The sequence below is a fragment of the Xyrauchen texanus genome, chromosome 13, assembly GCF_025860055.1.
Source record: "Xyrauchen texanus isolate HMW12.3.18 chromosome 13, RBS_HiC_50CHRs, whole genome shotgun sequence".
Taxonomy (NCBI): domain Eukaryota; kingdom Metazoa; phylum Chordata; class Actinopteri; order Cypriniformes; family Catostomidae; genus Xyrauchen; species Xyrauchen texanus.
Genome location: NC_068288.1, coordinates 9,687,946 through 9,715,795, shown reverse-complemented (window position 1 = coordinate 9,715,795; position 27,850 = coordinate 9,687,946). Strand labels below are relative to the sequence as shown.

The window sequence follows — 27,850 nt, the reverse complement described above, 5'->3', positions numbered from 1 at the left end:
AATTATAGTCTATTATTAAGACTAACATCTTACTCTTGTCTTACAACTCATTAGAATAACAAAATGACTTATATTAATCAATATATTGAATTATAATTTTTTTGCGTGAGTCTGAATTATAAATGTTCAGTTCTCACTGATTGCAAACCACTACGAAACCACTGAAAATACTGTATCATGAGCCCCCTGCAAGCTTGAAGAATGAGCAACATTGGTGCATATTCACTTGAAATCACGCCGCATGCAGACTACATATTTATTTAATTAAATTACAGCCTTTGTCAGTGTAATAATCACATTAGGCCATATCGTAATTCCAATCTTTCCGTCCCCAAATTTAAGACCTCGTTGAAAGAAAATTACAACTTTTATATTACCATTTTAGATATTAAGGCTTTTAATAGCCTTACATTTTTAAAACAGAATATATGACATTTTTAAGGACCCGGGGGAACCCTGAAAGAGCCTGTTTGCCCACCACAGCGAGACCCATGCTTTGGCCACAGCTCTGGACTGCACCTCTTGACTTGCGCAGGTTGAGATCCGCAGAGAATGAGAATGAAGTACCTACAGCAGTGACTTAAGAGGGAGGTGGGACTCCATTATCACTGCTGTGATTGGTCTGTCAACTGACAGACGTGGTGTTATTGGTGCTTCTACAAATGGTCACTCCCGAGGTGATTTCCCATAGTGAGATACCGAACAAATGTTAGAAAGAGAAACCATACTATAAATGAAATGATGATTCTGTAACAAAGGCAACCCTTACCTGTCAGGATTGTCTGAAGCACATACTGAGTCAATCAATCCAACATCCAGTGTGCCCTAAAAGAGAAAGAGAATGAGAGAGAGAGAGAGAGAGAGAGAGAGAGAGAGAGAGAGAGCAAAAATGGATGGACATTTGTTGAGAGAAAGGTTTACTTCCAAAGTATGGAATGCAGGACAAAATGTGTAATGACACTAACCACTGCGTTCTTTGGGTTGGCCTGCTCATGAGACATCTCCAACAGCTGCTCTGGTAATGCACTGTGGACCCGGCTCAAAACATTAAACCAACCACTGAAGATAGAGGGCACCAAAAGGCAAGAGAGCAAACCGTGAGAGCAATTAAGTGATGATATGAAAAAAGAAGGAAAATAATGACGCAAGTTTACCTGGCATCCTCTGGTGACTCTGCAAACACCTGGTACGTTCTCTCTTCTGTCACAATGTTTAGAGCATTTTCCTTCTCATGATTATCCACAATCTCCCTGGAAAAAATTCTCTCTGTTACTTGTTACAAAGTCTTTAGTTTACATACACTCACCAAGCACTTTATTAGGAACACCTGTACACCTGCTTATTCATGTGATTATCTAATCAGCCAATCATGTGGAAGGAGTGCAATGCATAAAATCATGCAAATACGGGTCTGGAGCTTCAGTTAATGTTCACATCAACCATCAGAATGGGGAAAAATGTGAACTCAGTGATTTGGACTGTGGCATGATTGTTGGTGCCAGACGGGCTGGTTTGAGTATTTCTGTAACTGCTGATCTACTGGGATTTTCACCCACAACAGTCCCTAGAGTTTACTCAGAATGGTGCCAAAAACAAAAAAGATCCGGTTCAGTTCAGCGGATGGAAACGCCTTGTTGACGAGAGAGGTCAGCTGAAAATGGCAAGACTGGTTCGAGCTGACAGAAAGGCTATGGTAACTCAGATAACAACTCAGAGTAGCATCTCAGAATGCACAGCACATCGAACCTTGAGGTGGATGGGCTACAACAGCAGAAGACCACGTTGGGCACTTTATTAGGACCATAGTGTTCCTAATAAAGTGCTCAATTAGTGTACAGCCTGGGTACATTGAAAAGTAATACCTTTACCGATTAAAGACCCCTGATACAAAAATGAAATGCAACAGCACCTCAAGCAACTTTAATAACAATACACTGTCATCTATTTAATTCATAAAGCCGTCTCCTATTCCACTTATTCTTACTTGGCTGAGTGGATGTCAATGGTCCCTTTCAGCTTCTCCTCGCTGTCATTCTCAAAATACATGAGTTTGGAGTCCCGTAGGACAAACCAGCGCATCTTCCAATTCCTGCGGGACAGTGTGGACAGACCTCTACCCTTCTTATACAGCCAGCCCGACTTAAATGACTCCTGCTTGGAGCGAAACCACATGAAGGTTTCATCCTTCAGAACACACCAACGCCTGCGCCATGGAATCATCAACCCTGCTGTGAAACGAATAAGAACATTTTAGTCAATAAATATAGAGTTATATTATCATTGAACTCATGTTCTTTGCACGTTTTTGTTAAAAGGGCTGTGATTGGTTCTTGGTTGTCTGGAAACAACATGCAAAGGGCTGAGAGGAGGGCTTATAAAATAAGTAAAACAGTGAGGACTGTGTAACTTGCTTTTGGGTGGACTAAATCTCTTTTATTTTATGGAAGAAACAGCTTCATTTTCTCTAAATCTGATTTATTTGATCATGAGTTTTATGACTTATGGTGGTTTCCTTATTTGTTTTTTTTTTGGCACATTCGCACATGTTATCTGCGTGTGCACGGTGCAATTCCAATCTCACAGGCCGGTTCTGAGCGAGGATAGAGTGGAGAATGCAGCAGACCACCACAGTCTGACAAACTTTTCCGAGACAGAAACACTCCACTACTGCGATCCAGACAGCCGTTTCATCAATTTAACATAATGAAAGTGCGCTTGACTACACCGCGCTTCTGGACATATGTCAGGTTAAAACTAGGGATGCACCGAAATTTCAGCCACTGAAAATCTTCGGCCGACAATATGAGCCAAAAATATATGCCTCCCCGCCCCTCATTGCTCTGGTTTCACTCTTGATTGATCTAGTCATTATCACGGCACTACCAAGCAAAGGCTGATGTCAGCGGTGTGGAAAAACACTCCCTATATGCATACTACGCAGTCTGCGTAGGGCATCAATGCACCAACTCCCTAAGGGGGCACCAGAAAGCCTACACAGACGATCGCTTCATGCTCATATCATGCGAACGCGACAATCCTCTTGACTACTGGTACATGAATAACGATTGCGGACTGCGCGCAGGTATTTATCTGCCCCAAGCACCAGCACAGAGAGAGAGAGAGAGACTATTCAGTTCTTGATGAGAAGAGGAACCGTCTCTCCTGCCAGAAAGCTGAGCAACTTTTGTTCTTGAAGAGAAACCTGCCACTTTTACTTAAATAGAAAGCAGTCCAATTTGCTATGTGTATAGCAATTACATTAAAATAGGTTTAGCCCCGCAAATCTTTGTTCTTCACTTGAGGCTACATCTGTCATTTATAGTTTGAGGTTGATTTTAGTTCTATTACTGCTGTTTTGCACTGTTGTTTTGCACAATACTTATTTTTTTATATTAAATTGGAAATACGTTTACATAAACAGAATAGAGGCCCTCTGCCGTTCTGTGTTTTGCCTGATGTTTTCATTAAAATGACTGTGTAATGTTATGATGTTTTGCTGTATTGAATCAGAGAAACCTTCGTACAAGTTGATGATGTCATAACATGATTTCTTACCTTTCATATAGAGGTAACTGTGGAAATATGGAGGTCCGTTACCATTTAAGATGCTGACTCTACCATTGGACACCTCCTCATCTGTGTCCACATAACCATCATGTTCATCATCACTCTCGGCATACTGAGTGAAAGAAACAAACTGAATGTTCAGACAGTGTGCATGCATGTTTATGAGCATATGTGTTTGTGCATATGTTTGTCAGAGGGTGTTTTTGTGTAAATGTTCATGGTAGTGTGTAATGTGTACATATATAATCATTAGAGCTGTTGAGGGTTAGCACATTAACATATGCGTTTAAATAAATATCATTATCATTGATCAACTCATGTATATAGAGCCCAAATCAAATATGGTGACAAATCAATAATATCAAACCTTATTGGTTCTTGTGCATCTAGTGACCAAATGTAATAATGTGATAACACAAAGAGGTATGATTTTAATGACATGTCACCATTTTTGATATAGAGCATTTTGTGCTACATATACAAGAGTTGATCAATGATTTGATTTAATTTGTGAGTGATAATTACATGATTTTGGACTGTTCATCATACAAGGTGGTTGTTTGACTTCAGAAGATGTATGAATGTGATGCACCATCTTTGACACTTTTGTTTTTTTTTTAAGCTTCAAAGTGAGACACTATGAACTACCATTGAATTAAAATCAGCAATCGCGAAATTCTTTGAAATATATACTGAAAAAAAACTAAAATATGTACATTATGTAGTAAAATCTCAATTAACTGGTTTTATTTGAGTCAAAAATATTATTCAACATCACTGAATCAACTAGGGGTGTGCACGAGTAATCAAGTAGGCTAATCAAGGACTGGCTCTGCAGCAGCTACTCGAGTATTCAAAAACTACTAGAATATCAGAAATATATTTTTCTTTCTGCATTTGCCTGCCATGAGCAGCACTGAATTACACTGTGTTTTCCCTATAATCTCTCAACACATCTTGCAGATACAACTGAGGGAGGTGCTGTGGATGTGTGTCGTCGAGGTGTTGAATGGGAGAAGATGATATAATGGTGTCTGTGATTTTGAAAGCAAAGTGTGACAATATTATTTAGATTCTTATTGAATTCTACTCTTTTTGAATTCGGCTCATGTTGGAGCCATGCAAACCAATGGATGAGGATCTGCTTTAATAGTGGAAAGATACGACCCTGAGGCGTTCCCAGGCCAGTGTGGAGATGTAATCCTGGGTCTTCCCCGAGGCCTCCTGCCAGCTGGACGTGCCTGAAACACCTCCCTAGGGAGGCGGCCAGGGGGCATCCTTACCAGATGCACAAACCACCTCAACTGACTCCTTTCGACGCAAAGGAGCAGCGGCTCTACTCCGAGCTCCTCACAGATCACTGAGCTCCTCACCCTATCTCTAAGGGAGAAGCCCGCCACCCTTCTGAGGAAGCCCATTTCGGCCGCTTGTACTCACGACCTAGTTCTTTCGGTCATGACCCAGCCTTCATGACCATAGGTGAGGGTAGGAACAAAAATTGACTGGTAGATCGAGAGATTTGCCTTCCGGCTCAGCTCTCTTTTCGTGACAACGGTGCGATAGAGCAAGTGCAATACCGCCCCCGCTGCCCCGATTCTCCGGCCAACCTCCCGCTCCATTGTCCCCTCACTCGTGAACAAGACCCCGAGGTACTTGAACTCCTTCACTTGGGGCAATACCTCCTTCCCTTCCAGTATGTGTATGTGTGTGTTAAATCTCTAAACACTTGCAGAGCTCATTTTATAAAAAGCCAACTTTAACCACTTGTTTTTATGAATAATAGCATATGAAATGCTGTGATAGCACTTTCATGAAGACTCAGAGTATATAGGTTATATGTGCATTAACTTTATGTCATCAGTATTGGTTTCTAAGTTACTGCAGCTCCAGGTAAGAGCAAATATTTTTTGTTTTCCAATTTTTATTAATGCATATTATTTATTTCATTTTCCCCCAAAAGAAAAGCACAGTTTGTTGAAGTTATCTAATTTTGAAACCGTTCTTAGTAATGTTTGTATATAAAACAAAATATAAATTTCACGTACGGGTAATAATCGAGTAGTCGTCTTTTATCGGTGAGAGTAATCGACTACAAAATTACTTGAGAATGCTCATCCCTAGAATCAACCTGATTCATACCTAACAAAAAGTATATAAAAGGGTTATATCAGGTAGAAATAGCTCCTTAAGGTTACAACTTTTTACAGTGTGTCCATTTGTATTCTGCAGAAGAAAGAAAGTCATATGGGATTGGATTGACATGAGGGAGAGTAACTATGACATAATTGTAATTTCTGGGTGAACTATTCATTGAAGACATGTGTGCAAATAGTCCATATGTAACTCACAGAGTCTGAGCTGCGGTTGTTGGACTCCTGGCTTGCGTTAGTGCAGGTAGACTTGCGCGCATGTTCTATGTCTGTTGCTGTGATGCTGCTCTGTCCATCTTCCATGTCATCTTGGTCATAGTCCGACTCGTCCCCTGGCACACTGTAGATGGGTTCCTCTGTATCCGGCAGAGGCTCCACTGCAGTCAGCCTGCTGGTGCGGTCCACATCCTCTACTTCCTTCTTCCCATCAACCTCTTTAGCTGATTTGGCTTCCTCTGGCTTTCCATCTTCCTCTTTGGATCCACCAGGGAGAGGGGGAGGAGGTGGAGGTGGAGGTGGTGGAGGAGCCCCAGGTGGAGCATTAGGTATGGATGAGGCCACCGTGCCTTCGGCAAAAGCAGGTGGTGGAGGAGCCAGTGTGGCAAGGATCTCCTGATCTACAGGGCCTTCTGCTGGAGGAGGGAACTCTGGAAGGGGTATGTACTCTTCCTCCGCGTGGAAGCCTTTGTCTACCTCTTCCTCTGTAGTTTTTTTGGTGATTGCCGGACTGGAGGCAGATTTTTTAGGATCACCAGGGATGACCTCTGGACCTCCAGTGTCAAGCAGCTCGAGGAATTCAGTGGCAGCACGAGAGGCTTGTTTTTTCTGACGCAGAATCTCGGCATCTCTGCGTAAACGGAGTTCCTGTCTGGAGCTCTCGCACAGCATGGACACGCCGTCCTCTCTCTGCTTTTGCAGGCGCTCAATCTCTCGTTCCAAACGCAGGATCTCTTCCATCTGATGGGTCTCTTCCTCAGCAGGGCATGGAGACTGAGAGAGAGAGATGGAGGAAGAGAAAGGAGAAAAAAGAGACATTAGGTTAAAAACAAATGTTAGGAACATGCGAATGGTGACTGAGGCTAACAATTTCCTTTTGTGTTCCACAGTGGAAATACAGTCATACGGGTTTGGATTGGAACAATGTGAGGGTGAGTAAATGATGACAGGATTTTCAGGAGTTTGCTGAACTATGCCTGTAAAGACAGACCTCTTTATCTTGTTCCTTTTCCTCTTTGTCTTTCTTGTTTTGTTTTCCCTCTGTCTTCTTCTCTTCTTTCTTTCTCCTCTCCTCCTCTTTCTTATGCTTTTCCTCCCGTAGTTTGCGGCAGATTCCTCGGGCCACTTGTCCTCGCCTGTGTTTCTGGAGGACCAGCGCAGCTGAACGTTTCCGTAGATACCGTTGTTTATACAGATGAGCGCGGTAGTTCTTCTGGATGGTTACAATACTAGCCAGAGACTTCTTGAAGTTCTTTCTGTGGTGAGGAAATAGTACAAGATCCCTTAGACAAGTTTTTAGCTTTAGCAAAAGCTGAAAGAAACTACCTGGCATAGAAAACTTAAGGTCTCATATTGATTTTTTTTTTTGTCATGACAAGATGCGGATTAACAATCAGAGATTAAGCAGTCACACAACAACAACAAAAAATTATTTTGCCCTCAGAAGCCTTCTTGTTGTCTTTCATTGTACCGTTGAAGTCAGAAGTTAACATGCACTTAGGTTGAAGTCATTAAAACTCATTTTGTAACCATTCCACAGATTTCATATTTGCAAACAATAGATTTGGCAAGTCGTTTAGGACATCTACTTTGTGTATGAAACAAGTCATTTTTTTACAGCAATTGTTTCACTTCTAATTGACTATATCACAATATCAGTGGGTCAGAAGTTTACATACAGTAACTTAACTGTGCCTTTATGCAGCTTGAAAAATTCCAGAAAATGATGTCAAGCCTTTAGAAAAATTAACCAATTAGCTTCTTATAAGAGGTGTACTGAATTGGAGGTGTACCTGTGGATGTATTTTAAGTCCTACCTTCAAACTCAGTGCCTTTTTTCTTGACATCATGGGAAAATCAAAAGAAATCAGAAAAAATTGTGGACCTCCATAAATCTGTTCATCCATGGGAGCAATTACCAAATGCTTGAAAGTACCATGTTCATCTGTACAAACAATGGTACGCAAGTATAAATACCATGGGACCACGCAGCCATCAAACCGCTCAAGAAGGAGATGCATTCTGTCTCCTAGTGAATAACGTAGTTTGGTGCAAAAAGTGCAAATCAATCCCAGAACAACAGCAAAGGACCTTGTGAACAAGCTGGAGGAAACAGGTAGACAAGTATCTATATCCACAGTAAAATGATTTCTATTTCGACATAACCTGAATGGCTGCTCAGCAAGGAAGAAGCCACTGCTCCAAAACTGCCATAAAAAAGCCAGACTACAGTTTGCAAGTGCACATGGGGACAAAGACCTTAATTTTTGGACAAATTTCCTCTGGTCTTATGAAACAAAAATGTTTATATTGACAATTGTTATGTTTGGAGGAAAAACAGTGATACTTGCAAGCCATAGAACACTATCCCAACTGTGAGGCATGGGGGTGGCAGCATCATGTTGTGGGGGTGTTTTGCTGCAGGAGGGACTGGTGCACTTCACAAAATAGATGGCATCATGGCAAATTATGTGGATATATTGAAGCAAAATATCAAGACATCAGCTATGAAGTTAAATCTCGTGTCTGGGTCTTCCAAATGGACAATGATCCAAAGCATACCTCCAAAGTTGTGGCAAAATGGCTTAAGGACAACAAAGTCAAGGTATTGGTGTGTCCATTGGTGTCGCCATCACAAAGCCCTGACCTCAATCCGGAAGAAAATTTGTGGGCAGAACTGAAAAAGCATGTGCGAGCAAGGAGGCCTACAACCTGACTCAGTTAAACCAGTTATGTCTGGAGGAATGGGCCAAAATTCCAGCAACTTGTTGTGAGAAGCTACCCAAAGTTAAAAAATTTAAAGGTAATGCTACCAAATACTAACAAAGTGTATGTAAACTTCTGACCCACTGGGAATGTGATGAAAGAAATAAAAGCTGAAATAAACAATTCTCTACTATTATTCTGACATTTCATTTTCTTAAAATAAAGTAGTGATCCTAACTGACCTAAGACAGGGGATGTTTTCCACAAGTAAATGTCAGGAATTGTAAAATAAACTGAGTGTAAATGTATTTGGCTAAGGTGTATGTAAACTTCTGACATCAACTGTATATGTACTGTATATGGGGGGGTGTAAATGGGATGAGCTTGTGTCTGAGTTAAGCATCAGTGTTTTCCCGGTGCCGTGTTTCTCTACAGTCTTATAGAACAATTCACAACAATTTATAATATTCATTATAAAGTATCATTTATACGTGCACAGTGCCAGCACTCAAAGCAAAACAACCTTCCACATAAACTTTGGGAAATATTTTATGTTACTTGAATTAGAATTAAATTGCTATTTTAGTGCATTTCTATTTTTAACTGTGGATTACTTTGTTTGGAAATTTTTAATAAAACTGTTACAATACATCTTGTTTCCTTTTCTAAGAAGGAACTAAATGCAAGAAAAGTATGTATAGTGTCAAATTTAAGCACAATCAAAATCTGCGATAAATCACGATTAACTATGAAATATCATGTGATTAATCGCGATTAAGGATTTAATCGACTGACATTCTGGAAGCCTGAGCAAAATCTAAATGTAATGTAAGCACTTTTAAAATCTGTGATTAATCACGATTAACTGAACAATTATGCGATTAATTGCGATTAGGTGTTTAATCAACTGACATTCTGGAAACCAAAGCAATATCTAAATGTAATATAAGCACTTTCAAAATCTGCAATTAATTGCGATTAAAAGGGTTTAATCAACTGACATACTGGAAACCTGGGCAAAAGCTAAATGTAATATACACTCACCTAAAGGATTATTAGGAACACCTGTTCAATTTCTCATTAATGCAATTATCTAATCAACCAATCACATGGCAGTTGCTTCAATGCATTTAGGGGTGTGGTCCTGGTCAAGACAATCTCCTGAACTCCAAACTGAATGTCAGAATGGGAAAGAAATGGGATTTTCACGCACAACCATTTCTAGGGTTTAAAAAGAATAGTGTGAAAAGGGAAAAACATCCAGTATGCGGCAGTCCTGTGGGCGAAAATGCCTTGTTGATGCTAGAGGTCAGAGGAGAATGGGCCGACTGATTCAAGCTGATAGAAGAGCAACTTTGCCTGAAATAACCACTCGTTACAACCGAGGTATGCAGCAAAGCATTTGTGAAGCCACAACACGCACAACCTTGAGGCGGATGGGCTACAACAGCAGAAGACCCCACCGGGTACCACTCATCTCCACTACAAATAGGAAAAAGAGGCTACAATTTGCAAGAGCTCACCAAAATTGGACAGTTGAAGACTGGAAAAATGTTGCCTGGTCTGATGAGTCTCGATTTCTGTTGAGACATTCAGATGGTAGAGTCAGAATTTGGCGTAAACGGAATGAGAACATGGATCCATCATGCCTTACCACTGTGCAGGTTGGTGGTGGTGTAATGGTGTGGGGGATGTTTTCTTGGCACACTTTAGGCCCCTTAGTGCCAATTGGGCATCGTTTAAATGCCACGGCCTACCTGAGCATTGTTTCTGACCATGTCCATCCCTTTATGGCCACCATGTACCCATCCTCTGATGGCTACTTCCAGCAGGATAATGCACCATGTCACAAAGCTCGAATCATTTCAAATTGGTTTCTTGAACATGACAATGAGTTCACTGTAATAAAATGGCCCCCACAGTCACCAGATCTCAACCCAATAGAGCATCTTTGGGATGTGGTGGAACGGGAGCTTCGTGCCCTGGATGTGCATCCCACAAATCTCCATCAACTGCAAGATGCTATCCTATCAATATGGGCCAACATTCCTAAAGAATGCTTTCAGCACCTTGTTGAATCAATGCCACGTAGAATTAAGGCAGTTCTGAAGGCGAAAGGGGGTCAAACACATTATTAGTATGGTGTTCCTAATAATCTTTTAGGTGAGTGTAAGTGCGGCAAATTAACCAACTTCCATGAAATTCTGTGCAAAAACCAAGAAATGCACACACACCTTGCACTGTATCTCAGAATATAGGCTCGTATAATAAGCCCAGCTTGGCTTCGCACTTCATCTCTCTCCTTTTCCAGCTTCTGTTCCAGAGGCTCTTTTAGGAACACCTAGAGGTCAAAGGTTATTATAGGTCAGTGCCACCAAACATAACATATTCATGTGTGCCTACCCTTAATACCTTAAAGCAGCATAAAGAGAGAGAAGAGACATAAGAACAGTTAATGAGGTCAAAGGTCACTCACCTTGGTCTTTCCAAGCTGCCACTCATTCTTGGTGCGGTTGTAGATGGTCAGTAGATCTGAGCTCTTCTTCTTCTCATCTCCATTTGAAGCCACGGCCACCTTTTCTTTATCCTTCAGGATTATCTCATATCTGATGTACGCAACCACAAACAAACAATAAAAAGCATCCTGAAAAAATATGAGCCCTCAAATATTCATGCAACTGTGTGTACTTTGCAATTTACCTGCTGAAGAAGTCTTTAAAAGTGCGGCGGACAGGGAATCCGGCTCTGCGGATCTTCACTGTCTCCAACATTCCAGAGTAACGCAACTGATTCAGAACCACATCTGGGTCGAACTTGCTGGGAGTCTACAGCAGAGAAAAAACAAAACAGGTGAATGGCATTTACAACACTGTGTGTGGAACCAGATGCCATTATTTAATTTAATCAAGCAGCGAGTGGTTTTGAAAGAGCACAGAAATCGTATTGATCCAAAGTGACAATGATCTCACCATGATGTATGACACATCTTGCATTCTAATTGGTTCATGTGACTGCTCTCACCTTGTCCATGTTTGGTTTGATGCAACGCACAAAGAAGGGGTTGGACACACTGAGAGTGGCCATTAGGGCATGAAGAGAGTCCTGAGAGACAGGAAAGACAACCAATTAAAAGTCTTTAATCAGTGAGAAGTCATAAGTGGTCATTCTGGGCATGCATTTTCAGTGCAGTGCACTGCTTTGTTGTCTGAGAATATAGTCCCACTACAGATAAAAAGTTATGAATCTTAAATTCATGAGTTTATCCTTGGGATTGAAAAATTCTATAATATTCTCTAGTCATGTAACTAGCAGGACTTATTTTTGTTGTACAACTTGAATTAAAGGTCTTATTAAGGCAGTTGTAACTCACTCTGAACTGAGAGCTGACGGTGGGCTTTCTTCTGGCTGTGCCCATCTTCAGAGTCTCCTCATTATTCCTGCTGCTCACTTGCTCAAAGAGGTCATAGATGAAATCCAATCTGTACACACGCACACACGCACGCACGCACACACACACACACACACAATAATTCATAGATTAATGCAATGTGAGTGTGTGTGGGTGCAAAACAATGTACACACGAGTATGAATGCCTCAATATGTTGTTTGTGCAAATGCTTGTGTCTTACCTACTATCCTTCAGCATGTTCAGGATATCATCTCTAAATGTGTCTCTGTTCTTTTCTAAAATCCCTCTCACATCATATAAAACCTACAAAGCAAGAAAAGAAGGAACATAGAAAAGTATAAATATAAAAATGCAGAGTAAGAAAAATAAAAGTCATTCTAATGCAGGATCTACAAGCAAAACTACAGGAACAAAAGTGCCTTGTCTGAAAGTTTACACATTTTTTAAAAGCCTTGCAGTTTGTATAAATTGTTGGTTGGTTTGATGGAAGGATTTATGGATGCATGGATGTAGAGGTCTGCGCGGGACTGTTTTTTCCATCCCGTTCACACAAGTTCCTAACCCACACCCGAATGTTCCCGCTAAATTTTACTCCATGTTCACCCGCTCTCTGCCAGCAGTGATTTATTTTCTGACCTCTCCCGTTCCCGCAACTTGCATGTGTTTTCCACTCTGGGCAAAAGCTATATAAATAGTACACAAAGTATGTTTTAGTTTTCTATTATTGCTATTATCAGATGACAAGTGACATGATGCCCGTCTGACTTGTCTGTGGTCAATTTCTTTACAGTGAACTGACCATTTTCCTGTCAGAGTTTCCTTTGATTACACAGTCTATCAATGCTTTGCTCTGCCATTCTTCTAAAGCCCCATTAACTACCTAGATAGCCTGCTCTAAATATTAGATCATTTGATGCACGTGCTGTGTTTATTTATTTTTTGTCTTCTTTCTGTTTATTGTTATCAACAATAAATTAATTGTAAAATAATATAATGATTGTTTTCTTGCCTTCATAAATTAATAACATAAAAAAAATATCCACATCACATTTTTCAGGCTCTTTATTTTCCCCTAGTGCAAACCACTTATTGGAAGTATTGTCTGCTCCCGGCATCAACAACAATTTTATCCTGTGCAACAAGTAATCTAATCAGTGCCGTGGGAGTTCAACGGGAATGCAGTCTTCGGGATGGGTGGATGGATGGATAGATGTTGCAGTTGTCAAGCCACAATCAAATATACAAACACACTTTCACTTACCTCTCCAGCATAGTGTTTTATACCAAACTGATGGTCTGCCAGTCTGGGTTTCACATAGTAGGGATTGGTCTATATGGAAACAAATATGAGCAAATATGTGTTTAAACAGGGCACATTCATCTTATCATGCTAAAATCACTGGTGAATGACTCAGTCAAATGCGTTTTGTTCTTTTATTATAAGAATTGAACTCACAGAGTGTCTGCTGTGTAGTTTCTCCAGCAGGGTGAAGTCAGTGCCTTTGGGGAACCGGCTCTCCTCGTTAACTAGAGCTAACATGCCCAGTTTCTGCACAAACATCATGAAATAAACACATCAGTCAATACAAATGTGAAAACCTCTACACTTGGAATAATCAAAATGAACTTTAAATGACTAAATGTAGAATGTAACTGAATTAGTGCCTGAGAACAACCAAAACAATCAAATGAATACTTTAGGTAAAATAAATCGAAATTGTCCCATAATGATGACCGTTACTTGTTTACCTTCTCTATCAGATCTAGACATTCTGCATTGTCCATCCAGTCAATGGCTTCCCAATGAATGGCTTCCCTGTAAGAAACAGTCAATCAGTCTTTGCAAACAGTTTAAAAAAGCTTAACAAAATTATTTTCAATAGTTGAAATTGGCTGTTGAAGTGATTTAGCATGTAAAAGTAAATAATTATAATGTATTTGTAATGTATTAGCAAGCTGGCTTAGGTTATAACATGTTAATAATCATGTTATAACACACACTCATCATCAAAATGGTAATATCATGTAATCATACTTTACCTGTTATACTCCAGTTGCTCCAGAGAGAAGATGTGCTTGTTGAAATATTCTTGTAGTTTCTCATTGGCGTAATTAATGTTGAATTGCTCAAAACGGTTCACCTTTAAAACACACACAGACTTGGGTTACATTTGAATAAAAATATAAGTGTGTGAGTCTTTCTGTGTAAATGTGCATGTGCTCTGTGTGGTGAATTGTGTGGAGGGGCCTCACACCTCAAAGTTCTCAAAGCCAAAGATGTCGAGGATTCCAATGGATTTGAAGTTGTCTTTGCCCTTTATCTTCTGATTAATTTGCATGATGATCCACGAGAAACACTGAGAGTATAGTGCCATGGCAACCGAATCTCGTGAATCTATCGCCTGCCGGTCGGAATTTAGAAAAGGAAACAGGATTAATCAGGAGTAGACAGCAAAGAAGAGTTTTTATCTTCTGACTTGTGCATTTTTGATTATAAGAAAGTAGTAGTGAGTAGAAACTTGTTATTAAAGGATTGTACCTGTTCCACTGTGAGTGGTGAGCAGATCTCCTCTCCTCTAAGGATCATGGAACGCTGAGTCAGAACCTCAGACAGCTGGAAACAGTCCAGTCCCAGTAAATCACTTACATTAGTGACAACTGCAGGTAACAGAAAGAGAGATAAAAGCCCCAGAAAACTCACAGCGAAGTGCTTCTTTGTTCTTAGAAGCCAAAAAGAAGTTCAAAACAGCCAAGCAACATCATACTGTTTGCAAACATTCAGACACCTGCCACAATGCAGGGGGATGCGTTTAGAGGTACATTTAAATATGAAGATGCTCAAGACTACAAGATGTAAAACCTTAACTAATATGACATTAAAATGTTTTTTTAATGACTTCATGCCTCATTCTGAGTAGAATTTAGGTATGCACCGAGCCGAAACCTGGATCAGTATAGGCTCCGATAACGACGGGCCCGATCTAAATCCGATACTGTGTGTTAGTCGTACTGTGTTATATCTTACAACTGAATTGAACAACAAAAAAAGAGATCTGAATCCTTTAAAGTCCAGATACAAGTTGAAAACAATGTGCAAAGAAAACTGGCTTCTTTTCTACTGAAGGCTTACAATAGAATTACTATAAATTTTGCTGCTACATTATCCAGTTGACTACTTAACAATAAAGTTTTTCTTAATAGGATACACATTTATAGTTAAATAATGTGAGTTAAAGGGTTGTTTCTTTACATATAAAAGAATACCCCAAATAGTATCAAACAGTGAAGTATAGATATTCAAAATAAATTTAGAAAAAAAGAACAACACTGGTATCAGATTGGGATCAGAATCGGATTGAAAGAGAAAATTGGTATCAGTGCATCCCTAGTAGAATTCACACAGAAGCTTTATTAACTACTCAATGATAATTTAAAGTAATCTATATTCAGTAGATCATTTGTAATGTTTACCTTGTGCATTTATGGTGCTAATGTGCTTATACAATATACGCAGCTGTAATATGCAGCAATTACACTGCATTGTAATTTATATTGACACTGATACTACTGCAAAGATGTATAAAAGAGTGTTAATGATTAGAATACAGACAAAAGAATGATGACTGACAGACCTTACTTTGGGTAGATACGTAAATGCTTTCAGCTTCAGATGGCACATGAGTGAATGGGCACTTAAGAGTATTTGAGTACATTTTATTTCTTTTGTAAACTAGTTAAACCAAAAAATCTCATGACTTGTTCTTGGAAAATGTATCTACGGGAAAGATCGTACAGATGTAGGTTAGTTTTCACCAGCTTGCTAATAACGCCGTTGTTTTCATTTTGACTGATCTTAACTGACTGAATGGAAATCAGTCTGTCTCAAAGTACCGGTGGTCTTACTACCGGACCAATGGTAGTAAGAACGTGTTCCCCGTCTGTCGCTCACTTCGACGTTGTATCGAAGAAGCGACACTAGGGGTCTCTCTTGAGAGCCTCACACATCTCTGAACTTGAGAAAAGGCCAATGAGAAATTGGCAGACAGAATTTGCATGTCCCGCCCCCGGATATACGGGTATAAAGGGAGGGAAATGCGTCTGTTCATTCAGAAATTTTCGTCGGAGCCGACCGGTTGTATGATCAGTGAGCTGCGATTCACAAAACTGTTCACCTCATCTCTAAGAGCGTATGCTGTTGGATCTACAGCGCATATCAGCGGCTTTCTCCTTCTCTGCACAGTGCAGTGTTGCCCCTGGGCGCTTCGACAGCACTTTTAAAAGAAAATATTTGTAAAAGAGTTTGATTCTCTAAAAGAAATACATAGTGGTGTTGAACATCCTTTTCAGGACGCGTTTTTATAAAGATGCCCTTCCACCCCTGTGTAGTTCCTGGATGCAGTCGAGTTCTCTCCGCTCCTGATGGTCACAGGCACTGCCTCGTGTGTCTGGGCCGCGATCACACCGAGGCAGCGTTTGTGGATGGTTCGTGTTCTCACTGCGAGAACCTTACCATGGCAACGTTGCAGTCGCAGCTTTCCTTCCTAAAAAGGAACGCCACTCTAGCCGGCCCCCGCGTTGCTCCTTCTTCCAACGGGTTTGAGGACGACCTGGCTGGCAATGGAGGCTCTGTTTCGCCGGGTACATCCCCACGAACCACCCGCCCCCCGACACGCTCGTTGACTTCTGCCCGGGCTCGGGGTGACAGCAGCTTGCCTCACGGCCAGTCAGTATCCTCTTGAGCCCCCGAGCTTGATGATGAGCTCGCCGCTGCATCGGAGAGTGTTCCACCCTCGGGTCAACACGCCCAGTCAGAGGCTGATGCCCAGATGGCTGACATGCTTGCCTGGGCTGCCGTCAGCATGGGGTTGTACTGGAAACCTCCATCCTCCCCACAGCCTTCGCGGCTGGATGATTGGTTCCTCGGGTCTGGGTGCCATTCACAGCCACCAACTCAATGCCTGCTCCCTGCCGCCAGACTTTCAAACCCTGGACAGACCTTTGTTTTTTACAGACAGGAGTCCCTTTACAGCAGGTGTCTCGGTGCATTCTGGTCACCACAGACACCTCCAAACAGGGTTGGGGTGGCGTGTGCAATGGGCAAGCAGCCGCGGACCTCTCAAAAGGGCCCCCGCTGCGTTGGCACATCAACTGCCTAGAGTTGCTGGCTGTACTTCTTGCCCTTCAGAGATTCCTCCCGCTAGTTTGGGGAAAGCATGTCTTGATCAGACAGCACCACGATGGTAGCGTACATAAATCGTACCAAAGTCTGCTTTGGTGGACAGCAGAAAGGGAATGCTGTCTCCAAACAGAGGCTTTTCCATTGGGTGGTTGACGCCATAGCATTGGCCTATCACACCCAGGCCGTGCCCACCCCCTTGTGGGTTTGAGCACACTCGATCTGGTCTGTGAATTCAGCGGAGGAATTTCCCGACCAGACCCACTACGAGTACTCAAAATACTCTGTACTGGAATAGGTGCTCCACAGGTCGGGCCCCCATGTGGACTTGTCCCCCTGTGTCTATTTTCTGCGGTACGGTCCCGATGCGAGCGGACCCGCGTCTCCCTTGGGCAGTTCCCGCTGCAACCCGGTCACCGTTTTTGTAGCAACTTCTCCCTCCCAGTAAGGTAGGATCTACCACTGCGCCATTTTCCACATGCGACCTGGAATCCCATGTGATGTATTTCACCAAAATAGGAATTGGGAAAGAACGCTTTCCCCGTGCGTGTGATAGCGTTAAGATGGCTCCCAAGCTTGGCACGTCGCTTTGTTCCCCCCTTCGGGTTGCCAGGAATCTAAAAGGTTTATGACGATTTTATGGGGCGTTGGGGAAGGGTACATGCAGTCTGACATGGCCTGTCACTTTGGGAACCAACTGCCTGCCCGCACCTGCGTCAGCAGCGCACATACACGGTTCAGTGCATGGCGTGTTGAAAATTGGACCCCTAGTGTCACTTCTTCAACACAACGTCGAAGTGAGCGATAGATGGGGAACATCTAAGTTACTGTTGTAACCTCCGTTCCCTGATGGAGGGAACAAGACATTGTGTTCTCCCAGCCACGTCGCTGAACCGAGCCACTGTTACGGCCGAACCTCATTTTTGTCTCCTCAGGCAAAATCATGAATGAACAGACGCATTTCCCTCCATTTATACCCGTATGTCCGGGGGCTGGACATACAAATTCTGTCTGGTAATTTCTCATTGGCCTTTTCTCAAGTTCAGAGATGAGCGAGGCTCTCAAGAGAGACCCCTAGTGTCACTTCTTCGACACAACGTCTCATTCCCTCCATCAGGGAATGGAGGTTACAACAGTAAATTAGACGTTTAGCAGCCTCCTGAAATTTCAACCTTGCGAGCTGTTGTGAACCTTGAAATGCACTCAAAAACACCTTCTTTTTGGCCAGATTTTGTTCGTAATGTTGTCACCTGTTCGTTCTTTGATTTTGAAGTGTGCAAGAGCCCTTACTAACACACACATATTAGTGATTTCTATCTGGCAGTAAATGTTTCACAATATTGTGTTCCAGTACTTCAACTGGCAGAGCATGTCAAACAATGCCAAGGCCAGGTTTGATTCCCAGGGAACGCATGGAGTAATAAAACACATAAACACTGTTTAGAATTCGCTTTGGATTTAAGTGTCTGCCTAATGGGTATATGTAAATGTAAAAGAGGAAAGCCACCACTCACCCTGTTGGGTTGTGATCTGAGCACCACCTGCTGTCATGAACTCCACATTGCCAAGCTGCAGAACTCCAGACAACAGTTTGAACATATCTCTGATCTCCTCCTCTGTGAACTCCATGACCTTGAGAGCCTCCTACAGAGGTGGAGGGAGATCAAATCATTATGCAATTCTTTATTTATTTTTCCCGACCAGCTCAAGAATGTGTATTATCAGATAAACTGAAATATTCTCCACTTTTTGTACCATGACGTCGTCAAAAAGCTGCTTGTCATCAAGACTGCGGTCCTTCACACAGCCTGACTGATTCAGGTAGTGAAATGACTCTGGGGGGTCTGCCAGAAAATATGTCTCTAAAAACAGACAGACATGTCAAATACTTCAGAAGGCTATGACTGCTCATTGGTCTTGTGTTGATACATGGATGAGTACATGTCACATCTTGAGTGTATGTGAGTGTTTGTGAGTTCGTGTGTATTGTGCAGTTGTTCACCGTCTTGACTTTTGTTGGCCCCGGCCAGCAAAGCATAAAAGATGTGGTAGTTTCTCTCCCCCGGGTTCTGCCTTACCACCCGATTCTGGAACAGATCAGATCACACATGCTGAGTGGGCGAGAATCTCACTTTGGCAAACACTGCTTCTACACAAAATGGTGGACTGATTCTGCCTTTGACAAGATTTGAATTGCCAAAGCATTTTAACAGAACAATGGCCTGTTCTACATCATGTACACCTTTACGTTATCATCAAAGATGAGCAGCAGTTGCAAGGTTTACCTTTTCAAGTAAATCTGAAAAAAAAAATTAAGGAAAATGCAGACACATTAAACAGTAGGTTGTTATACAGTATCTTACAGAAAGGGCCTTAGTCATGGTAGACACCATTTTTAATTTGATGCGAATGAAACAGAGACTGTGAGGAATAGACAGTCTATTTCATTTGTCATACTGTCCTGAAGTTCTGGGTCAAGTCTAATGATTTTTTAATTTTTTGTCCAATCAAATTTTTTGAGGGAAAGACAGACTTTCAATGTATTTGATAGATAAGCAAACACATTGAACAGACTGTACGTCTATCTGAGACAGCCCAGGTTTTATTTGCATCAAATTAAAGGCAACACTTTTTTCTACATTAGCAATACGCATGCAAGTACAGCTTCTCATCCACTTAAATGGGGGAAGACTGAAATCTCCAAAACAATATGTTTCAATAACATCTGTCTAACCAGAAATTTCAGTAGCTATTTCGATTGACTATTTAAACTAAAAGGCATTATGTGTTGCAAATATGTCACATATATTTTTTTTGGTCCATCCAGAAGAGGGTCTGGGCAATGTTCATCATACAACGATTTGGTAACACTTTATAATAACTACACAGTATAAAGCATGTGAAGGTATTCAGTTTTAAGGTATATCACGGTAATTAACATGCACAATATTGTTATCATGGGCACTTCAAAATACTGTAAATAATTCTAGATAACGATTTAGCCAAATTGTTAATATTTTCCTATTTGCACAGTAGTTTTTATCCCATCCTCGAATTGAGATTTACAACACTGCGTGTATGCGGCACAAATGACACATGCGCACTCTGATGTAAACAAACCAGCATGAACTAGAAGCATGGTTGAAGGAGGAATGCAGCCGACCCTTTATCCGCCTTCTAATAGGGTTAAGGTGGAAAAGTGGAAGTATTTTGTGTTCCATAAAAATGTAGAGGGATTGTTGGTGGAAGATGGCTTCCCTTTGTGTAAAACTTGGCAGAAAAGTTACAGCGAATCACGGAAACACCTCACACATGTTCTCATTTGCGGGACAATCATCCCGTGCAATTCAGCAAGATAAAAATTGTGACAGTTCTGCTATGTTTTCCAAACTGTTATTGAAAACTGTGAGACAACACTTTAAGCGACACCTAGCTAAGCGACAACTAAGACAACAAAGAAAGTGAAATGTTGTACCATGGTAAAGACAGTTTTCGGTTTGAAATTCAGACTTTATTGGCTATGTGCTGTCGTAGACATGTATATGTGTCACATGTTATTCTTCGTGATTTGCGAATTCAGATGACATCATCCTTCGCTCTGCAATCGGTTGTTTAAATTTTACTATTCTTAATTTTCTTATGCAAGTTGAACACCTAGAAGACTGAAACCACTCTTATATTGACCAGTCTGATTTGTGAATTTTTCACAGCAGTTTGTTTTCCTGTCCACCCTTTTTAAGTCCATGAGTCGGGACGGTGACAAATAAGTGCTCTTCACTTTCCTGTATTGATCTGTAATGATCAGTGGACCTGTGCATTAAATACACTGAAAATGCTTATTCAGTAACACTGACTGGATTATTAAACTTCACTGAAAAAATGTTAACCTACAAAATGTGCTCCATGTGGTATAATCTAAACTAACTGGTATTATTCAAGTAAAAAATATTATCTAACATCACTGAATCAACCTACTATAAATACATCAGGTTACACCAACACATTTCTTTAAGGGTTTAATCTGGTATAAATAGTTCCTTAGGGTAACAACTCTAGGTTACCACTTTTAACAGTGCACAGCAGCATCTGTAAAGAAGAGACAGGTTGTCTCATATACAATAAGTGAGTGTGAATGCTTGTGTACAATGAGAAGGATACAGTCGACGATGCAGCCTCCTTGGATGTTCCCACTTTGAGAGAAATGAAGCTGGATGAATTTCCCAAAGCGACTGGAGTTGTTGTTATAGACTGTTTTGGCATTTCCAAATGCCTCCATGATGGGGCTGCACAAGAGAGAAAAAAGTGTAAAGGATTTTCAATGTGTGAAAGTGTGTTTAAGGATGTGGTTTAGAGAATGTGGAAAAATCACAAATGAGATCTCAATGGTTTCTCTTACACTGAAAAAGTTGTAACTTTAAAAATATCCTTCATGTGGTAACATCTACATGAGCTTGAAAATATTATTCGACATGTCTCAATCAACCGGAATACATTAGAGACAATGTTGATACTCAAATGAATATAACAGAGACCTCTATTCAGTCTACTATGAAAGAGTAATCTCTGTTTTTCTTCTTCTTCTTCTTTTGTTTACCTGCTCTGTACGATGGCTTGCTCAACGCATGTGCTTTTCTCTGCAGGTGGCATCCCAGAAGAGTTCTGGCTCATGACGGACAGGAACTGGAGCAGTAGTTTGGTACTTTCTGTTTTTCCAGCTCCACTTTCACCACTGTTGTACACACACACACACACACACACACACACACACACACACACACACACACACACACACACACACACACACACACACACACACATACATATTGGTGCAGCTATCATTATGAGGACTCTCCATTGACATAATGATTTTTATACTGTACGAACAATAGATTCCATCTCCTAACCCTAACCCTAAACCTAACACAACCCCTAAACCTAACCCTCACAAAAAAAACTTTCTGCATTTTTACTTTTTCAAAAAAAACATAGTTTAATATGTTTTTTAAGCGATTTGAATTACGGGGAGACTAGAAATGTCCTCATAAACCACATTTATACGTAATACCCTTTAGGTGTAACCTAAAAAAAAGTCCTCTCTATAAAGAGAAAAGCAGATAAAAATGCTTTGTAATGCCACACTTCATCCAACTCAATTTATAGCACTTTATGAGCATATTGTACTGAAAATTGCACTGTTTGTGGAAACCTCCAAATCACTTTTATGGGACATTCTTAGGCCTGTCACGATTATTAAATATCCATCTGATCGCTTTTATTTGAACTAAGCGTGGTTATTCGAGACAACCGCAATTTCTGGGCATTCAAACTCCAATCACATTTTAATGCCCAAATAAGGTAATTTTAAGTGAATATACAGTATAGATGCTATGAACGGCATGTTTGTGTGTTGAACTCCGAGTTCGAGCATCACTGAGCCGCACTGCGGATGTCAACCAGCTCCTGTCCTCTGATGCGTGCTGTCAGCAAATATAAATGAACAAGTAGAAACTGTGATAGTGAATGCAAAGCATGCACTAAATGATCATGTTAAGGCAAATTTTCCTGGTTCACACACGCAATGTTAACGACACAGTGACACTGCAACACTTGGAGTCGCAAGTTCAAATCCAGGGCATGATGAGTGACTCCAGTCAGGCTTCCAAAGCAACCAATTGGCGCGGTTGATAGGGTGTGTAGAGTCACATTGGGCTAACCTTCTCGTGGTCGCTATAATGTGCTTCTCGCTCGTGCGTGGATCACGCTGGAGAATAGCGTGTGCCTCCACATGTGCAACTTCTCTGTGGTAATGCGCTCAACTTGCCACGAGATAAGATGCGTGGATTGACAGTCTCAGATGCGGAGGCAACTGAGATTCGTCCTCCACCAACCATATTGAGGCGAGTCACTGTACCACCATGAGGACTTAGTGTGCATTGGGAATTGGTCATACCAAATTGGGTAGAAAAGAAGAGAAAAAAAACGACACGCAGTGACAGGAGGAGATGCACGCTTATTTCTGTGGAGTGATAAAATTATGAAACTAAATCTCAAAGATTTTGCTTAGTGACAAATAAGGGCTTGTGGGTTTAATCAGAGCATTAAAATAAAGTGTGAAAGTAAAGAAAGTAGGAAAGAAATGTTTTAATTTTGACTTACACCTGTGTCCAATACGGGTCGGAGAGTCTCTGTAACAAGACCACAAGAAAAAGAGTGTAGTGCTTGGAGGGGTTACGTTACCTGATCAGCACACATTGACTGTCATGTCTCTTCCATAAGCAGCGGTAACACTCATTGGCAACAGCAAAGATATGTGGCGGCAGCTCGCCCAAATGATGCTGACTGTATAGCTCCACTGCGGAGGGATCAAACAGCCCTGCAATCTGCTTATAAGGGTTCACAGCTGCCAGGATAGAGCCTATATTAGTCTAAGAGATAGAGAGAAAGATAAATAGAGAGAACAGGCATAAACATTTGTTTGTAAACTATTCAACACTGAGCATTAGAATAGATACAGAAAGACATCTAACTCGGGACATATCATAGACTTCTGTTGTGTTTATATAAAGCTAACTAGAATTACTTTCCATTCTATACATACCCTAACCCTATCCATTTTCCTTTGAGAAAATCTCTCATGAGGGAAATGTAATAATCAGTATGTCGGTTAGGTCATACTTTCGACATCAGAAGCTGGCTTTTTCAGGGTTAGTGGGCCACAAGAGGATTGTGGGTGATGTGTGTTCTTATTTATGAGTGCTGTGACATCACAAATCCACCCTATTTAATATTGACTGCATTAGCATATACTGGTCCTATTAATGTGTCTAGGTATGGTTGAGTGATTGTGTGTCATTTTCATATATTGAGGCTAACAACAACACAGTAAAATGATTTACTTATCTTAGAGACAGCACAGTGATTAGATTAAATAGAGACATTCCTGGAAGCTTGGAGAGAAACCAGACTGGACCAGACATACGGTACTATGGACCAGTGAGGGCAGGAATAAATAAATCTATGGAACATAGCTAATCACTAATGGAACAGAAGAGATTGACCACCTGGTACATTAATTGCTTACTAAATGCTGAATCAAAAGCATGTTAAGGAGTAAAACTAATGATTGAGAAAGTATAGATGCCGATATTGTGTAAAATGACATCAAATTGGTTGTTGTGGGTCTAAAACGCGTCCATGTTTTTTTTTTTTTTTTTCTCGCTACAGCCTCAAGAGGGCGCTAGAGAGGACAGCCATTCTTATTCACGTGGTCTGTCTCAGATAAACCAGACAACCACTGCTGTCATTCATCAAACCTAGACACTGGCTGTGGGAAGGGTACATATCAGTATCTATTTACCCACATGGAAAAAGAGGGCTTCTTTACATTCACTCCAATGAGAACAACATGGCACAAATCTGCAGTCCAAAGCAAGATAAACAATACTTTAGATTCTTTATTGAAATGACCTGAAAGCTATTTTCAGACACTGATAGTGAATATTACTCAAGATGTGCTATTATGAGGATTTACAATCTGTCTTATTGTATCAGAGAACTAGAGCTATTCATCATACTGTGTCTCATAAACCCTGGTATTCTATTACCTACACACATACTGAGACAAACACCCCTACAGCCATTATGTCACTTGTTAGAGTGAGATAATAGATCATGTAATGAAATGGGCTTGAATTTCTTAAAGGGATAGTTCACCCAAAAATGAAAATTCTGTCATAATTTACTCACCCTCTTGTCGTTCCAAACCTGTCTGCTTTCTTTTTTGTGAGAACCACAAAACGATGTATTTAAATGAAGATAGCCCCAATACAATTCCAGTTGATAGTGTCTCATTTTAAAGCTTAAAAAGGTCCCAAAAGTGTAATATATGTATAGCAGAGATCTTTAAAAAATCTGTTTAAAACAGAAGTGTTAATAGAAATGTAATCTTTGTGTCTAATTTGGTTTAATATATTTTTTTAAAGGGCACCTATTATGGAATTTTGAAAATTACCTTTCATGTAGTGTGTAACATAGATTTAAGTGAACAAAAACATCCTGCAAAGTTTTATATATGAAAGTTCACCATAAAAAAAGTTATTGTTTCTCAAAAGTAGGAGTCGACTCTGAGTCAATTTAATGAATCGTTTTTCCAATGAGTCATTTTCCTTTTCGTTGTGACGCCAAGACGAAAAATTATCAAATTGGCCGCGCCCACTCATTGCGCGCAGACACCAGGGAAAACTTGAAAACATCATGTCGACAACAAGACGCTGTGTTCTGAAGTGCGTATCAAAAGCGACCTTTTTTTCACTGCCCAGGGACGAGCATGTGAAGAATCAGTGGTTAGAGTTTGTATTTACAACTTTACCACACAAGTATAGCCCGAACCTTGTGCTGTGTTCGCGTCATTTTAATGACGATTGCTTTACGAACATGAATGCTTTCAAGTGTGGATTCGCGAGCCGGTTGATACTGAAGGAAGGTTCAGTACCAAGTTTATTTGGATCAGCTTCCTCCTCCGAATCACAACCTGTAAGTATTATTAATAATTGTTGCTTTTATGTGTTTTTTAGCATGCTTAATAAGTATTTGTGTGTGTTGTGTAAGTTACGCTCAGCGCAGCTTCTAGGTCTCCAATGTCAATTTTTTTTAAATATGTGAAATGTTTGTCGATGTTATTGGAGTTGTCATAAAGAATAGAGCAATAACTTGTAGTGATGCAGTGCTTTATCAATATGTTTATGCGTTGGGCTAACGCAAACAATAACTGATTGGGGGTTTACCACCGAACTTTGGGCTATGATCTAATTTTCAACACTTAACAAGCCATAATCCATTAATGGTGATGGGTGTTCCGTTTCCGACAATCTCTGCACAGAGTATACCAATCACAACTGACTGGGTCATCAGACCAATCACCGCAGATTAGCGTCACGCAAAGGAGGGGTTTGGAAAAATGAGTCGTTGAACGAATCATTTGGGAGTCGGTGAGCAAATCAGGTAAACATAAATGCATATTATAAGACAACAAAAGTGTTTTTTGTCATTGCATGCATGTAAAACTGTTGTTGGGGACTCCCAAAACAATATTAGGAACATTTTAAATGCCATAATAGGTGCCCTTTAAATAATTTATACATTTCCTTCCAAATAGAATCATATAATGAATTAAAAAATGTTAAAATATAATATTTAAAAGTTTCAAACATATGTTTTAGGAATAATAATATTCTTTGATGCTAATTTTTGCATCAAGGGATATCAAGTTTTCACATTTACATTTACATTACATTTATTCATTGGGCAGACGCTTTTATCCAAAGCGACTTACAAAAGAGGAAAACATAAGCGAATCATCTTAAGGAGACAGTGGTACGAAAAGTGCCATATTACAAAGTTTCACTATCATCAGAATAGTATACAAATCAGATTTAAGTGCAACAAGAAATGTAAATAATTTTTAATTTTTTATTTTATTTGTGACCGGTTAATTGCTTTTGGAAAAGATGTGTTTTTAGCCGTTTTTTGAAGATAGAGAGTGAGTTAGCTTCCCGGATTGAGTTGGGAAGGTCATTCCACCACCGTGGTATGATGAAACTGAAAGTCCGGGAAAGTGTATTGGTGCCTCTTTGTTTTGGTACGACAAGGCGACGTTCCTTAGCCGGCCAGAGGCTTCTGGTGGGAACGTAGCTCTGCATAAATGTTTTTAGGTATGCTGGATCAGACCCAGTGACTGTTTTGTATGCCAGCATCAGGGCCTTGAATTTAGTACGTGCATGATCCGGCAGCCAGTGGAGAGAGACAAAGAGTGGTGTAACATGTGCTCTCTTAGGTTCATTAAAGACCAGACGTGCTGCTGCAGGATCATTTGGATCATTTTCACAGGGTTATACCAAAAGATGGTCCTCTGTTTTATTTATTTATTCATTTTGGCAATTTGATACAACATGGCAACCAATTTGGTGTATTAATGAATCATATTTTAAAACAAAATTGTTTCACTGCTTATTTTTTAAGAATTATTAATAAATATTTATTATGCACTACTCATGCCAAAATTGTGTTTTTCAAGAATTTCAACTTTTACAGTTTTTCCTCAATCGCTTTGGCTAAATTCTCGAAATTTTTTTTCAAAACAACAAGTTCAAACCTCTGAACAATTAGTTCCCTATCTGTCACTCACTGACACTAGGGGACACTCCTGTGGAGCCCAGACATCTCTGATCTTGAGAAAAGGCCAATGGAAATTGCCGTGTGGAATTTGCATGCCACTTCCCCGGACATACAGGTATAAAAGTATGTAGATACCTTCAGATATCTTCTTCGGAGCCGAGCGAGCAAGTTCACAGAGCTGAATTCCTCTGCCGCCTCCATTCATCTCTCTATGCTTTTGGATCTACGGTGCCAGCGGTCCTCCCCCTTGCATCCTTAGAGGCTTGGGTTGATGCATATGAGACCACTTCAGCACTGGCTACAGGCCCGAGTGGAGAGACGAGCATGGCGCCACGGCACACACCACGTTCTCGTCACGCAGGCTTGTCGCCGTCTATTCAGCCCCTGGTCAGACCTAGCTTTCCTACGGGCAGGAGCTCCTCTAGGCCAGGTCCCCAGGCACGTCGTGGTTA

The 27,850-nt window shown here is 40.7% G+C and overlaps 1 protein-coding gene across 1 annotated transcript in view; it reads right to left on the bottom strand.

The window, feature by feature from the left end:
* Positions 1 to 27,850, bottom strand: part of myo10l1 (myosin X, like 1) — a 98,944-nt gene that overhangs the window by 20,671 nt on the left and 50,423 nt on the right. The window contains exons 4-29 of the mRNA XM_052141214.1: positions 23,463 to 23,650; positions 21,820 to 21,954; positions 21,384 to 21,508; positions 19,511 to 19,524; positions 19,228 to 19,312; positions 18,981 to 19,087; positions 18,740 to 18,869; positions 14,589 to 14,707; positions 14,305 to 14,451; positions 14,090 to 14,190; positions 13,799 to 13,865; positions 13,506 to 13,598; positions 13,311 to 13,379; positions 12,270 to 12,352; positions 12,010 to 12,118; positions 11,661 to 11,741; positions 11,340 to 11,464; positions 11,116 to 11,245; positions 10,874 to 10,980; positions 6,925 to 7,189; positions 5,916 to 6,707; positions 3,556 to 3,679; positions 1,985 to 2,228; positions 1,155 to 1,250; positions 966 to 1,059; positions 770 to 825 (exon numbers count right to left, since the gene is read on the bottom strand). Coding sequence (XP_051997174.1) covers positions 770 to 825; positions 966 to 1,059; positions 1,155 to 1,250; positions 1,985 to 2,228; positions 3,556 to 3,679; positions 5,916 to 6,707; positions 6,925 to 7,189; positions 10,874 to 10,980; positions 11,116 to 11,245; positions 11,340 to 11,464; positions 11,661 to 11,741; positions 12,010 to 12,118; positions 12,270 to 12,352; positions 13,311 to 13,379; positions 13,506 to 13,598; positions 13,799 to 13,865; positions 14,090 to 14,190; positions 14,305 to 14,451; positions 14,589 to 14,707; positions 18,740 to 18,869; positions 18,981 to 19,087; positions 19,228 to 19,312; positions 19,511 to 19,524; positions 21,384 to 21,508; positions 21,820 to 21,954; positions 23,463 to 23,650 — 3,686 coding nt within the window. The remainder of the gene's footprint in view (positions 1 to 769; positions 826 to 965; positions 1,060 to 1,154; positions 1,251 to 1,984; positions 2,229 to 3,555; positions 3,680 to 5,915; positions 6,708 to 6,924; positions 7,190 to 10,873; positions 10,981 to 11,115; positions 11,246 to 11,339; positions 11,465 to 11,660; positions 11,742 to 12,009; positions 12,119 to 12,269; positions 12,353 to 13,310; positions 13,380 to 13,505; positions 13,599 to 13,798; positions 13,866 to 14,089; positions 14,191 to 14,304; positions 14,452 to 14,588; positions 14,708 to 18,739; positions 18,870 to 18,980; positions 19,088 to 19,227; positions 19,313 to 19,510; positions 19,525 to 21,383; positions 21,509 to 21,819; positions 21,955 to 23,462; positions 23,651 to 27,850) is intronic.